At 44.8% G+C, this 13,857-nt stretch overlaps 1 protein-coding gene across 1 annotated transcript in view; it reads left to right on the top strand.

Moving 5' to 3' along the window:
• LOC122806135 (transcriptional adapter 3-like) overlaps positions 1-13,857 on the top strand; it is a 164,328-nt gene that overhangs the window by 83,392 nt on the left and 67,079 nt on the right. The window contains exon 3 of the mRNA XM_044076372.1: positions 10,700-10,950. Within this exon, the coding sequence (XP_043932307.1) occupies positions 10,700-10,950 (251 nt within the window). The remainder of the gene's footprint in view (positions 1-10,699; positions 10,951-13,857) is intronic.

Consider the following 13,857-nt stretch of genomic DNA (forward strand, 5'->3'; position numbering starts at 1 on the left):
GTTCATTCTGGTACCAAAGAAGACAGGGGACTAGAGACCTGTTCTGGACCTCAGCAGAGTCAACAGATTTGTGGTAAAGATGAAGTTCCGGATGGTCACACTTCAGTCCATTCTCCCATTCAAAAGGGAAGGACAATTGGATGTGCTCTATAGATCTCCAGGATGCCTACTACCATATCAAAATGGCCAGGCCATCCAGGGGTCATCTGCACTTCTGACTGGGAGCCAGTCACTTCCAGTTTCTGGCCCTGCCCTTTGGTCTTACTACAGCCCCCAGAGTGTTCACCAAATGTATGGCAGTGGTCATGACTCACTTGAGACATTCAGGAATCCAGGTGTTTCCTTACTTGGACGACTAGCTCCTTACTTCCCCCATCAATCATCAGCTTATTCAGGCAAGGGACGCTACCATAGATCTGTGCTTACAGCTGGGTATTATGTGAAAGTCAGAAAAGTCTGCTTTGTTGCCATTGCAGCATACAGTTTGTATAGGAGCAGACTTGGACACAGTCAGCATGTCCCTGAAGCTCCCTCCCAAAAGAGTGATTACCCTTCAACAAATTGTGGATCTCCTATCAAGACAAAAAGCACCAGCATCACAGATTGTCAAGCTGCTCGGCACTAAGGCAGCAGCAATTATTGCAATACCCCTTGCAAGATCTCACATGCGCATTCTTCAATGGCTGCTATTCACACAGTGGACTTTTCCTGACTTAGGGATGAATCACCCAGTTCTGGTTACCAACTCTTGCAAGGACGATCTTCGGTGGTGGCTAACATCCGAGACTGTGATTATGGGTCGTCCTTTTGTCCTCCCCACTCCAGTTGCAACAGTAACCACGGACGCCTCCCTGATCGGGTGGTGGGGCATTATCAGGGATGGACAGTCCAAGGTACTTGGCAGGCTCACAAGGCTCATTTGCACATAAACGTCCTGGAGATGAGAGCGGTTCTTTTAGTATTGCAGGCCTTTCAAGACTCTCTTCCCCTAGGCACGATTGCAATCCAGTCAGACAACATGTCCGCAGTCTGGTACATAAACAAGGAGGAACCAAATCTTAACTCCTGTGTCGAGATGACTTAAGATTATGGAAATGGGCAGAGTCCACCCAGCGTTATCTGATAAAAATGCACATTCTTGGGAAATCCAACGTGATAGCGGACAGACTCAGCAGAGCTATACCTCACGAGTGGTCTCTCAAGAACAAAATAATGGAGATGATTTTCTGAAGATGGGGCCAGCCCTGCTGCGACCTTTTTGCCACCCCCACAAACACAAAGTGCAACAACTACTTTGCTCTTATCCTTCAACAGGGACAACCCCCAAGGGACACACTCGTCCATGATTGGCCTTCGGGACTCCTATATGCCTTTCCCCACTTTCCACTAATTCCCAAAGTATTGCAGAAAGCCAGTTTTCTGGACAGGGCCCAGAAATAGCCCCATATTGGCCTTGTCAGATTTGGTTCCCCTTCCTGAAGCCTCGTCTACTGGAAGAGCCTTGGATCCTGGGCCCAGTGCCAGATCTTTTTGACCCACTCATCAGGAGCTCTTCACCCTTCTCTTCAGTCCATCAAACTGACAGCTTTTCTGCTCCAATTCCCAGAATAGCCAGGTTCCAGAATTTATCAGAAGAAGCATGACATATCCTCTTGTCATCTCACAAATTTTCAACCAGGAAACTTTACCACTGTAAGTGGAAAAGGTTTTCCATTTGTGCACAGCAGAATAACACTGACCCTTTCCTGGCATCCATTTTGGATATTTTAGAATTCCTTACCAAACTGTTCAGTGAAGGAGCTGCAGCAGCAACCATTCGAGTCCATCTGGCTGCTATTTCTAATTTTCATATAGGTGCATCTGAAAATGGTATTATGTCTAATAAGCTGACTAAGGCTTTTTTGAAAAGTACGATGCATTTAAAACCACTGATTAGATCTCCTACTACTCCGTAGAACTTAAACCTAATCCTGTCCAAAATTATTCTTCTGCCCTTTGAACCTGCCCCTTCTTGTGAGCTGAAGTATCTTTCTTAGAAGATCATTTTCTTGGTGGCTATTACATCAGCACGCAGAATTTCGGAATTGAAAGCCCTTTCTATTAAGCCGCCTTACTTAATATTTCATAAAGATAGGGTTTCCCTCAGGATGAATCCATCATTCTTACCAAAAGTGTGTTCAGAATTCCCACTAAATCAGATGATTGAATTACCTGTTTTCTTTCCCAATCATTCAAACCAGTTGGAATATATGCTTCACAAACTTGACGCTCATAGATGACTTTGCTTCTATTTGGACAGGACAAAGGATCACAGAAGGGCTGATCAGCTATTTGTCTCCTTCTTGGATTCTAAAAAAGGTGCACCTGTCTCCAAAGCTACCTTGTCGAAATGGCTGTATGATTGTATATCCTTTATCTACAGTAAAGCGGGTATTGCATTACATAACAAAGTCAAGGCTCATTCTACAAGAGCGGTTTCTACTTCTGCAGCCTTCTTGACCAGGATACCTATTGATTCAGTTTGTGCTGCTGCCATATGATCAAATCCACATGCCTTTGTATCTCACTACAATGTGGACAAGGCCTGTAGGGACAGAGCTTCATTTGGGTCTGCTGTCGTGAAGCAGGTACTCCCGTGAGCCACCCAAGATTGTGGTGCTGGGGACGCTGCCCATCAGTAAGAATGAAGGCGAGATTGAACAACTTTGCATAAAGAAGTTGTGTACTTACCATAACATTCCATGTGAGTTGTTCTTCTCGCCTATGTTATTATGACCCCACCCCCCCACCTACCCCCTTCCTATGTCTGGAAGTTTGAGAGGTTCCATCTTGGTTTTGGTTTTCCTGAGGAGTTTCCTTTCACAGTGGCCTATATGATTTCCTTGAAATCTGGGGTAGGTTTTACGCTAATTGGCAGCAAACAGGATCTAGGGAATGTAGTGGTGCATTGTGGGATAGGGCTTTGGCCTCGAGCTGTTTGTGACCTCGAGCTTTGCAGATTGGCCGACTCGGAGCTTATTATCTTAATCAGCAGGGTCCGCAGATATTACATTTTTTAACCTGGAAAACTGCATTCTTGATTGCCATCATCTCAGCTAGGAGAATTTCTGAGCAGCATGCTCATATGTGTACATAGCCCTTTCTCACTTTCAGCCTGACAGAGTATTTCAGAGGACCAACTCATCCTTTATGCCTAAAGTCATCACATAGATCTCTTGAGTGAAGCCATACACCTCCATGTTTTCCGAAAAACCACAAAGTAAGGGGGAGTGTATCCTTCACACTTTGGATGTTGATGTCCAATTAATACCAGAGATGCCCAAGACAAAAAAAAACCTTCCAAAAATCAGACCAACTGTTTGTAGCTTTTGCATGTAATAAATCTGGCAACCCTGGTAACAAGCAGACCATCTCCAAATAGATTTCATATTGTTTCATATTTTGCCACATACATCATGGGAATTAGGTGCCACAGTGTATTGGGACGCACTCCACTAGAGCCGCTTTCCTCAGGGGTGTATCTTCCAGGGAAATCCTGGAGGCAGCCTCATGATTTCCTTTTCATACATCTTTACCAAACAATATAACCTCTCCTCTTTCTCTAGAGCTAGAGCTAGAGCTTGGTTTTCCTCTGTAGTCCTGCTCCCTAATTTTCTTTTAGTTCTGTCTCCGACCTGTTATCCTTAGATTTGGGAATCCCCTCAAGGAGTTGTTACTGCAGCAGTGAAACTTGATGAATATAGTAAAGTTGTGTCTACTTATAATAAATATAGATGTTAGTGCCTTTACTGTTGCAGTAGTCTTTCCCATTCTCTCTCCATTTCCCCTCTTCCTTGCTTTAGGTTGCATAGGTTGGGCACCCTATTATTTCCTTATCCCTCACTTCCCTTTCTGCTTTTGTCTCTCTTCAGGTCCCTTTCCATTACATTGACCATGCTGTGGACAGTATGGGTGCTTTATGTTCCCGGCCTAGGGTATGGAGAATGTGGTGATTTTCTCCTGCTTAGTGGCAAGAAAGTCATGAGAAAATGATGCTGGCTGACCATCCTGATGTCAGAGGGAAGGGTGTCCACTGGCTCTTTAGGAGGAAGAAGGTCTGTAGTATTCAGGCTAGCCCAGGGCTTCTACAGCAGTTAATCTCAAGGAGTTATTAGTGCAACACTGAAGACAGCTGAGCATCTGCATTTAAGGTAAGTAGACACAACTCTACTTTTGCCATGGACAATTCCATACTGGGATGGAGAAGTCATCTTGGCCTTTCTATAGCTCAAGAAATGTGAGGTCCTTTTGAGAATCACATGAATGATTCAGTGCCTTGGATGTTTTGGTGCTTGTTCTAACTGTGGCAAGATGTTCTTCGTCTCCCATTGCTGCAGTCCTTACATATGGGTATTCCGCTGTCCACAATCGGCCCGAATACCAAAGGGCTAGAACTGGCGTCTGTCATCGGCGCCCGAGACTGACGTCAGTACGTGCCAGTACAAATGCGCATGACCGACGCCATAACCTCAGTCTTTCTTGCCGCGTGAAGCAGCATTTGCAAGTGCCGTTCGGCGTTCTGGAATTGTCGGTTTTCGAGTTTCAGACCGGAGACCAAGTTGGGCTAAGTACCCCGTTGGGGGACACTTTTGTCTTTTTCTTGCCTCAGTATTGACGGATGTCAGAAAAAGTTAATAACTGTATTTCTTGTGGGAAACAGATTCCTCATAGGGATTACCATTCACTCTGTATTCCTTGTTTGGGGCCTGAGCACGACGTTGTTGGGTGTCGCTTTTGTGCTACTTTTAACAAGCGTACTATTAAACGTCGGTTGGACTGTGCTAGGCTGGTGTTTGGTAAACGTTGTAATTACAACATGCCGTCGGATTCGCCGACGCCTGGTTCTTCTAAAAAACGCAAAGAGAAGGCTTTGCGGTCCAAACAGGATGAGTCGCCCACTCGGACGCCGGTTCTGGAGAACCACTGACTACTTCAGCGGCTCCTTCTGAAAGTTTACCTGAGTCTCAAAGGAGCCTTTGTTACTACAGGAAGTGGCTTCTCCTGTGTTAGGCCAGGCTGAGGGTGCTTCTCTGATGTCAGTGGTTCCCTCCCCTCATAGGGTAGTTAGGCCTCCTCCTTCTCAAAGCAAAGCCCATTCTAAGTCTAAGTCTGCCCCTGCTGGTGCTAGTCCCCAGGGTCCAGCTCCTAGGAAGCACATGTTAAAGATGGCTGAAGATTTGATTACTTTAATTAGGGGTTCTATGCCCCCTAAGAGGCCCAGGGTAGAGACAGAGTTGGAGGGTTTGGTTCAGTCTTCCAATGAGTCAGATTCCTCTGTAGAAGAACTTCAGGATTTCCTCCCTATTCTGATTCGGAGGCTGAGGACACTACTCCCTCTCGTCCCTCCAGAAGATTTTTCTTTCTCTGAGACTTTGCATTCCATGAGGGAACATTTCAAATGGGAGGGCCAGGATTATTCTGATTCTCGAAAAGGCTAAGAGAATTCTTGTTTTTGCCTCAGCATAGGCCCTTGGCTATTCCCCCTGTACTGGATGTTGTTCAGGATGTATTTTCTGAGGCTGCCCTTAACCCAGATTCTCTGCCTCCTGCCCCGGTTAAACCAGATAGATACTACAGGGTTCTGGAAGCTCACAAGTACTTATATAAGAGTCCTAGGGCTGATCCAGAAACTATTACTCAAGGCCCCAAAGGTGTTAGGGCTTCTGTGGTTAGGAATCCAGTTCCTCTGGACAAGGATGCTAGGGCCCTGGATAGGTGGGGTAAAAAACTGTATACCTCTTCTACTTTGGCTATGAGAGCTTTAAATTGTCAGTTTCATATGCTCAGGTATCAAAATTATTTGCTGGGCCAATTGAAATGTAAACTAGATGCTTTAGCTGAAGGTATTGAATGTAAGGAGCTTCAGGATTTAGTGTATGCTTCAGACCAAGTTGGTAAGCATTCTTTGCAGTGTGGTTTTGATGCTTTACAGGCTTCTTCCAGGGTGGCTGCTACTAGTTCAGTTGTTCGCAGGCATGCCTGGCTTAAAGATCAGACCTTGTCGGAGCATGTTAAGGCTCGAATTATGGATGCTCCTCTGCAATCTGATGTTCTTTTTGGCCCTCCAGTAGAATCAGTTTTGAAAAAAATGGAGGAAAAAGCTAAGTCTATGCAGACAGTTAAGGACTTTTTACAGGTTCAGCCCCTAAGTTCAGTAGGAATTGGCCTGCTAAGGGATGGTCTTTCCCTCTTGGATTATCAATCTAGGGGCAGGTCGAGGCGAGGTAGAGGTAGGGCTTCCTCTCAGGGCCCTGTTACTTCTAGGTCTTTGAGTTCTTCTACCCCTTCTGCTAGGGAGGGCAGGGGTCAGTCCTTTCGAAACAGACCCAATGACCTTTGTCTTCAGCTGCCGGACTCTGCCTTGCTGGCAGCTCCTCTAGGAGGAAAACTGGGACTTTTCAAAAGGAATTGGCATTTGGTTACCCAAGACAAATGGGTATTGGACATAATAAATCGAGGCTACAAATTTTATTTTCACACATTCCCTCCTTTCAAAGGTATGCGGATGTGCCTCATCAGCAAAGACTGGAAGCACAGGCACAAATTTCTTCTCTGCTTCAGTTGGGAGCAATACAGGAAGTACCATCTGCAGAAAGAGGCACAGGGTTTTATTCCCGTCTTTTCTTAGTGCCAAAGAAAGGAAATACTTGGAGGCCAATTCTGGATTTGTCCATTCTAAACACCTTTCTGGAAATTCCAAAATTCAAGATGTTAACACTGCAACAGCTGTTACCTATGCTGGGCAAAGATCACTGGATGGTGACTCTGGATCTCAAAGAGGCCTATCTTCACATTCCTATCAGGCCCAGTTGCAGAAAATTCCTGAGATTTCGGAATGGGAATTTACATTATCAGTTCTCTGCATTGCCCTTTGGCTTGTCTACTGCGCCCAGGGTATTCACAAAAGTCCTGGCTCCAGTAATAGCTTTTCTCAGACTAACAGGAATTCAAATTTACCCTTATCTGGACGACTGTTTGATTCTGGCTCAAGGCAAGCACGAACTTCTTCAACATCTGCAGTATGTAATGACAGTTTTAAGTTGCCTAGGGTATTATGTGAACGAAATAAAGTCCAGTCTAGTACCCTCACAAGAGATGTGTTTTCTGGGTGTAAGACTGAATACAGCTGCTCAGATGGCATTTCTTACCCCGGACAAACAAAGAAATCTTCACCTATACTTCCAACAGCTATCAGTAATGTCCAGGCTGACTGCAAGGACAGTCCTTCAAGCCTTGGGGTTCATGGCATCTTGCATTCTAGTACTTCCCAATGCCAAACTGCATATGAGGAAGCTACAATGGTATCTCAAAAGCATTTGGACTCAACACAGCCACGATTTGGACACTGTCATTGATTCTACCTTGCATTCAGAAAGAATTTCTGTGGTGGGCTCAGGAATGTCACCTAAACAAGGGGCTCTCTGTGACCCAACCAGAGGCAAGTCAGATATTGACGACAGACGCCTCGGAGTCAGCCTGGGGAGCTCATTTCAGAGGAAAATGGATTCAAGACCTTTGGCCCCCAGAGCTACTTCACTTGCATATCAACATGAAAGAGATGCTGGCAGTTCAATTTGCTTTGGAAGGATTCAAGAGCCTACTTCAACCAGGACTGGTGTTGATTCGAACAGACAACACAACTGTCATGTGGTACATCAACAAGCAGGGGGGAACTCATTCTTACCCTCTTTGCAGACAAGCAATGCTGTTATGGGAAACTGCTTTGAATCTGCACATCACTCTTCGAGCACAGTTTCTGCCAGGAGCACAAAATTCTAGCAGATGTTCTGAGCAGACAGATTGTGGATCCTCACGAATGGAAATTGGACCCTCAGGTATTTTTTCAGTTGACCAGGGCTTGGGGAACTCCAGACCTAGATCTGTTCGCTTCTCCTCTGAATTTCCAACTGCCACTGTTTTGCACAAGGCTGTTTCATCCAAAAGCCTGGAAAATAGATGCACTATCCTTCAGTTGGAGCAACCTTCACGTGTATGCTTTTCCTCCTTTGCCTCTTCTTCCAAAGGTGCTGTTGAAAGTCAGGAGGGACAAACCTTGCATGATCCTTATAGCACCGGATTGGCCTCGTCAGCATTGGTACCCTCTGTTGAGGAGCTTAATTCATGGAACACCTTGGCCATTACCACAGATTCCTCACTTATTGTCTCAGGAAAACAATCATTTTCTCAATGTCAGGGTGCAATCCCTACACCTGACAGCCTGGCGCATTCTGTTTTAGAGAAGGAGGGCCTTCAGCTCCCTCAACAAGTTTTGGATGTTATTTTGGAAGCCAGGCGTCCTAGTACTCGAAAAGTTTATGCTGATAAATGGAAGAGATTTTTTCTTTGGAGTTCAGCTAAAGGCTTTGATGTCAAATTGCCTAATTTGAGTTGTACATTGCAATATTTGACTATTTTATTGGACAAGGTTTGTCCTTCTCTTCTGTAAAAGTGCATGCTGCAGCTATTTCTGCTCACTATGATTGTGACCCTCCTTTATTTTCACATCCATTGGTTAAACAGTTTCTTAGATGGGCAAAGAATATAAGACCCCCACGGAGGGCTCCTACTCCTACCTGGGATCTTAATTTTGTTTTGGAAAAGCTGACTCTGCCTCCTTTTGAACCTGCAGCTACAGCTGAATTGAAGTTGTTGTCTTGGAAGACTGCTTTTTTATTGGCTGTTACTTCTGCTAGAAGGGTATCTGAATTACAGGCCCTCATGGCAGTGGAGCCTTTTCTGATTTTTCACAAGGACAGAGTTTCCTTACGTACTAATCCTACTTTTCTGCCTAAAGTGATTTCTAATGTGGCATTGAACCAATCTATACATTTGCCTACTTTTTATGCTGACCCCCAAAATGAAGGGGAAAGAGTTTTGCATTCTTTGGATGTACATAGGCAGTTAAGGTATTATTTGTTCAGAACCAAAGAGTTCAGAAGATCTCAACAATTATTTGTTTCGTTTGCTTTGACTTCACGAGGGAAAGCTGTCTTGAAACAAACTATTTCCAAGTGGATTGGCCATTGTATTGCTTTTTGTTACTCTCATCATGGAAAGGAGGTTCCAGTTGGGATCAGGCCTCATTCTACTAGGGCTACGGCCACCTCTACTGCTTTTTTGAGAGGGGTAGCTACTAAAGACATTCTAGAGGCAGCTACTTGGAGTTCTGTACATACCTTTACAAAGCATTATCATTTACCGCTTTATTCTAGGTCTAGGGCTGGGTTTGCCACTGCAATCTTACAGGGCATGTTAGCAGCTCCTAATGCTATTTAGTTGGCCAGCCTCCCTTTTTTCCGTTGCTCTGGGATTCTACCCATATGTAAGGACTGCAGCAATGGGAGACGAAGAACATAGTACAGTTTTGTACCTACCATAAATGTAGATGTTCGAGGATCTCCATTGCTGCAGTCCAATTTTCCCTCCCTCCTTCCCCCCCTTTTCTTTTTAGGTTGGGGTTTGGGTGGTGTTTTTTGCATTCTGACGTCTGAGGCAAGAAAGACTGAGGTTATGGCGTCGGTCATGCGCATTTGTACTGGCACGTACTGACGTCAGTCTTGGGCGCCGATGACCGACGCCGGTTCTAGCCCTTTGGCATTCGGGCCGATTGTGGACAGCGGAATACCCATATGTAAGGACTGCAGCAATGGAGATCCTCGAACATCTACATTTATGGTAGGTACAAAACTGTACTTTTTCTACATCTTGAGGCTCATTTTATTGCAATTCTGTCAAGTATATATGTGGCGTAGCACTGTCCTTAAATTAAGATGATGCAGTTATGTCAAGTATGTATGTTAGAGAATGACAGAAACTTTCAACATCAGTTACCCTCTTTATTAGATTTTTTTCATCTAATCTCTGTCTTTAACATTTTTAGTGACGTAGTTTTATGTGAGGACTTTCATGGTATTATTATATGCTTTCATCATTCTTTAGGTATGAAACTGAGGAGAGCACAAAGACGTCATCATTTTGTACCCACGCATCACATGGGTGCTGATGTGTATGTGGAGAGGTGCTGGCTAGCAATGCCTGCATGTTGTAGAAGGATATGCAGTGGGGGTGTCTAGCTCAGTAGGTGCCACTTGTAATTGACACTTAATGAAAGGCTGCCCTAAATGTGTTTTTCATTGTGGTGATCCACTTGTTCTAGTGTGTGTGTGTGTGTGTGTGTGTGTGTGTGTGTGTGTGTGTGTGTGTGTGTGTGTGTGTGTGTGTGTGTTTCATGTTCACATCAATTCATTTTTATCCAGCAAAGTGGTGTTTATCATTGTATTCAGCTTAATGTATCTGATACTTTATACATCAAAGACAGGAGCAAGGAAATTTATGAATGAACTGAAAGGAGTTAAATTTGAATCTGGTACCTGTTTGTTGTATTACTGTAGTCAGCGATTCACAGGCTTTGTTACCTTTTGTATGCCATGGAATTACTGATACTCCACCCTTTGTGTGGTATTGTGTGTGCATGTGCATCCGCACATGTGTTTGTATAAATGAAACAGCAATGTCTTTTTTGTTTTTGCAAACCAACTGTATAACCACTGGTGTAATGACTGGTTAATGCATTGTGAGCTCAACAAAGTGTTGGGAGATGTTTGATAGTAGCAGAGCCAATAATTAATGCCTTCACTCTGATTATTTTCCTATGTTTCAGATTCTTACAGACTGGCAGGACAAAAAGGGAGACAAAAGGTTCCTGAAGCTGAACAAGGAGCATGAAATAGGCACCCCAATAAAGCATGGCAAGCCCAAAAAGCAGAAAGTGGAGGGCAAAGGAGGACACGTTGCTGGCCCAGGACCAGGTCGACCAAAGTCCAAAAACCTGCAGCCCAAAATTCCTGAGTACGAGTTCACAGATGAGCCTATTGATATTCCCAGAATCCCAAAAAATGATGCACCCAACAGGTTTGTAGGATAGTTGTGCTTCATGGCAGAGAAGGCTCCATGAGGGTTGGTTGTACTGGTTGCTTATATTCACACACACACAACAGAGATGCGCAGGTCTGTCTGTGTGTGTATGTATATACATGTACAAATGTATATACATATGAAATGCTCCAGTTAACACTTTTCCTGATGAGTACTTTACTGCTTGTTATGCTGGTGAGGTGAGTAATACCAGATTAACCCAAGTATGGATCCCTTCCCAGAGTAGGGTGAGAAGTACATTTACAGTGTCTGCAACTTTCTTAGGTCATTTTTATATGCTTTTGGACCAGCAGATAATATTGATGGGGAGGGAGTTGTTTATATTAAATAAAATTAACTACAATTCCATGTTTGTACCTGTAATTGCTGCACGGCCTTGTGAATCAGTGTTTTTTTTTTCATGAAATTGTGAGGCTTCACAGTATGAGTGATAGAATTACAAGCCCGTATGTAAATGTTTCTTTAAAATGCATTTCCTAAAATGAAGTAATAAATCAGGTGATTAAGGCTATGAGCTGGAGCTGTGTGTGTGTGTGTGTTTGTGTGTGTGTGTGTTTGTGTGTGTGTGTGCGATGTTCTTCGTCTCCCATTGCTGCAGTCCTGACAAATGGGAACTCCGCTGCCCACCATCGGCCCGAATACCAAAGGGCTAGATCTGGCGTCGGTCATGGGTGCCCGAGACTGACGTAGTGTCAGTACAAATGCGCATGACCGACGCCATAACCTCAGTCTTTCTTGCCGCATAGTCCTAAGCAGAAGCAGAATTTGCAAGTGCCGTTCGGCGTTCTGGAATTGTCGGTTTTCGAGTTTCAGACCGGAGACCAAGTTGGGCTAAGTACCCCATTGGGGACATTTTATTGTCTTTTTCTTGCCTCAGTGTTGACGGATGTCAGAAAAAGTTAATAACTGTATTTCTTGTGGGAAACAGATTCCTCATAGGGATTACCATTCACTCTGCATTCCTTGTTTAGGGCCTGAGCACGACGTTGTTGGGTGTCGCTTTTGTGCTACTTTTAATAAGCGTACTATTAAGCGTCGGTTGGACTGTGCCAGGCTGGTGTTTGGTAAACGTTGTAATTACAACATGCCGTCGGATTCTCCGACGACTGGCTCTTCTAAGAAGCGCAAAGAAAAGTCTTTGCGGTCCAAACAGGATGAGGCGTCCACTCCGGACGTCGGTCCTGTAGAACCACTGGTTGCTTCAGTGGCTCTTTCTGACAGTGTACCAGAGTGTCAAGGGGAGCCTTTGTTACTACAGGGAGTGGCTTCTCCTGTGTTAGGCCAGGGTGAGGGTGCTCCTCTGTTGTCTGTGGCTCCTTCCCCTCGTAGGATGGTTAAGCCTCCTCCTTCTCAAGGCAAAGGCCATTCTAAGTCTAAGTCTGCCCCTGCGGGTGCTTTTCCCCAGGGTCCAGCTCCTAGGAAGCACATGTTAAAGATGGCTGAAGATTTGATTACTTTAATTAGGGGTTCCATGCCTCCCCCTGAGAAGAGGCCCAGGGTAGAGACAGAGTTGGAGGGTTTGGTTCAGTCTTCCAATGAGTCAGATTCCTCTGTGGAAGACCTTCAGGATTTCCCTCCCTATTCTGATTCGGAGGCTGAGGATGCTTCTCCTCTGCGCCCCTCCAGAAGATTTTTCTTTCTCTGAAACTTTGCATTCCATGAGGGAACATTTCAAATGGGAAGGCCAGGATTATTCTGATTCTCGTAAAGGCTAAGAGAATTCCTGTTTTGCCTCAGCACAGGCCCTTGGCTATTCCCCCTGTACTGGATGTTGTTCAGGATGTATTTTCTGAGGCTGCCCTTAACCCAGATTCTCTGCCTCCTGCCCCTGTTAAACCAGATAGATACTACAGGGTTCGGAAGCTCACAAGTACTTGTTTAAGAGCCCTAGGGCTGATCCAGAAACTATTTCTCAAGGCCCCAAAGGTGTTAAGGCTTCTGTGGTTAAGAATCCAGTTCCTCTGGACAAGGATGCTAGGGCCCTGGATAGGTGGGGTAAAAAACTGTATACCTCTTCTACTTTGGCTATGAGGGCTTTAAATTGTCAGTTTCATATGCTCAGGTATCAGAATTATTTGTTAAGTCAATTGAAATGTAAAGTAGATGCTTTAGCTGAAGGTATTGACTGTAAGGAGCTTCAGGATTTAGTGCATGCTTCAGACCAGGTTGGTAAGCATTCTTTGCAGTGTGGTTTTGATGCTTTACAAGCTTCTTCCAGGGTGGCTGCTACTAGTTCTGTTGTTCGCAGACATGCCTGGCTTAAAGATCAGTCCTTGTCAGAGCATGTTAAAGCTCGAATTATGGATGCTCCTTTGCAATCTGATGTTCTTTTTGGCCCTCCAGTGGAATTAGTTTTAAAAAAAATGGAGGAAAAAGCTAAGTCTATGCAGACAGTTAAGGAATTTTTACAGGTTCAGCCCCCTAAGTTCAATAGGAATTGGCCTGCTAAGGGATGGTCTTTTCCCTTTTCGGATTTTCATTCTAGGGGCAGGTCGAGGCGTGGTAGAGGTAGGGCTTCCTTTCAGGGCCCTGTTACTTCTAGGTCTTTGAGTTCTTCTACCCCTTCTGCTGGGGAGGGCAGGGGTCAGTCCTTTCGGAAGCAGACCCAATGACCTGTGTCTTCAGCTGCCGGACTCTGCTTTGCTGGCAGCTCCTCTAGGCGGAAAACTGGGACTTTTCGAAAGGAATTGGCATTTGGTTACCCAAGACAAATGGGTGTTGGACATTGTAACTCGAGGCTACAAATTTTATTTTCACACATTCCCGCCTTTCAAAGGTATGCCGGATGTGCCTCATCAGCAAAGACTGGAAGCACAGGCACAGATTTCTTCTCTGCTCCAGTTGGGAGCAATACAGGAAGTTCCTTCTGCGGAAAGGGGCACA

The sequence above is a fragment of the Protopterus annectens genome, chromosome 7.part0, assembly GCF_019279795.1.
Source record: "Protopterus annectens isolate FY-2018-M chromosome 7.part0, PAN1.0, whole genome shotgun sequence".
In the NCBI taxonomy this organism is placed as follows: Eukaryota; Metazoa; Chordata; order Ceratodontiformes; family Protopteridae; genus Protopterus; species Protopterus annectens.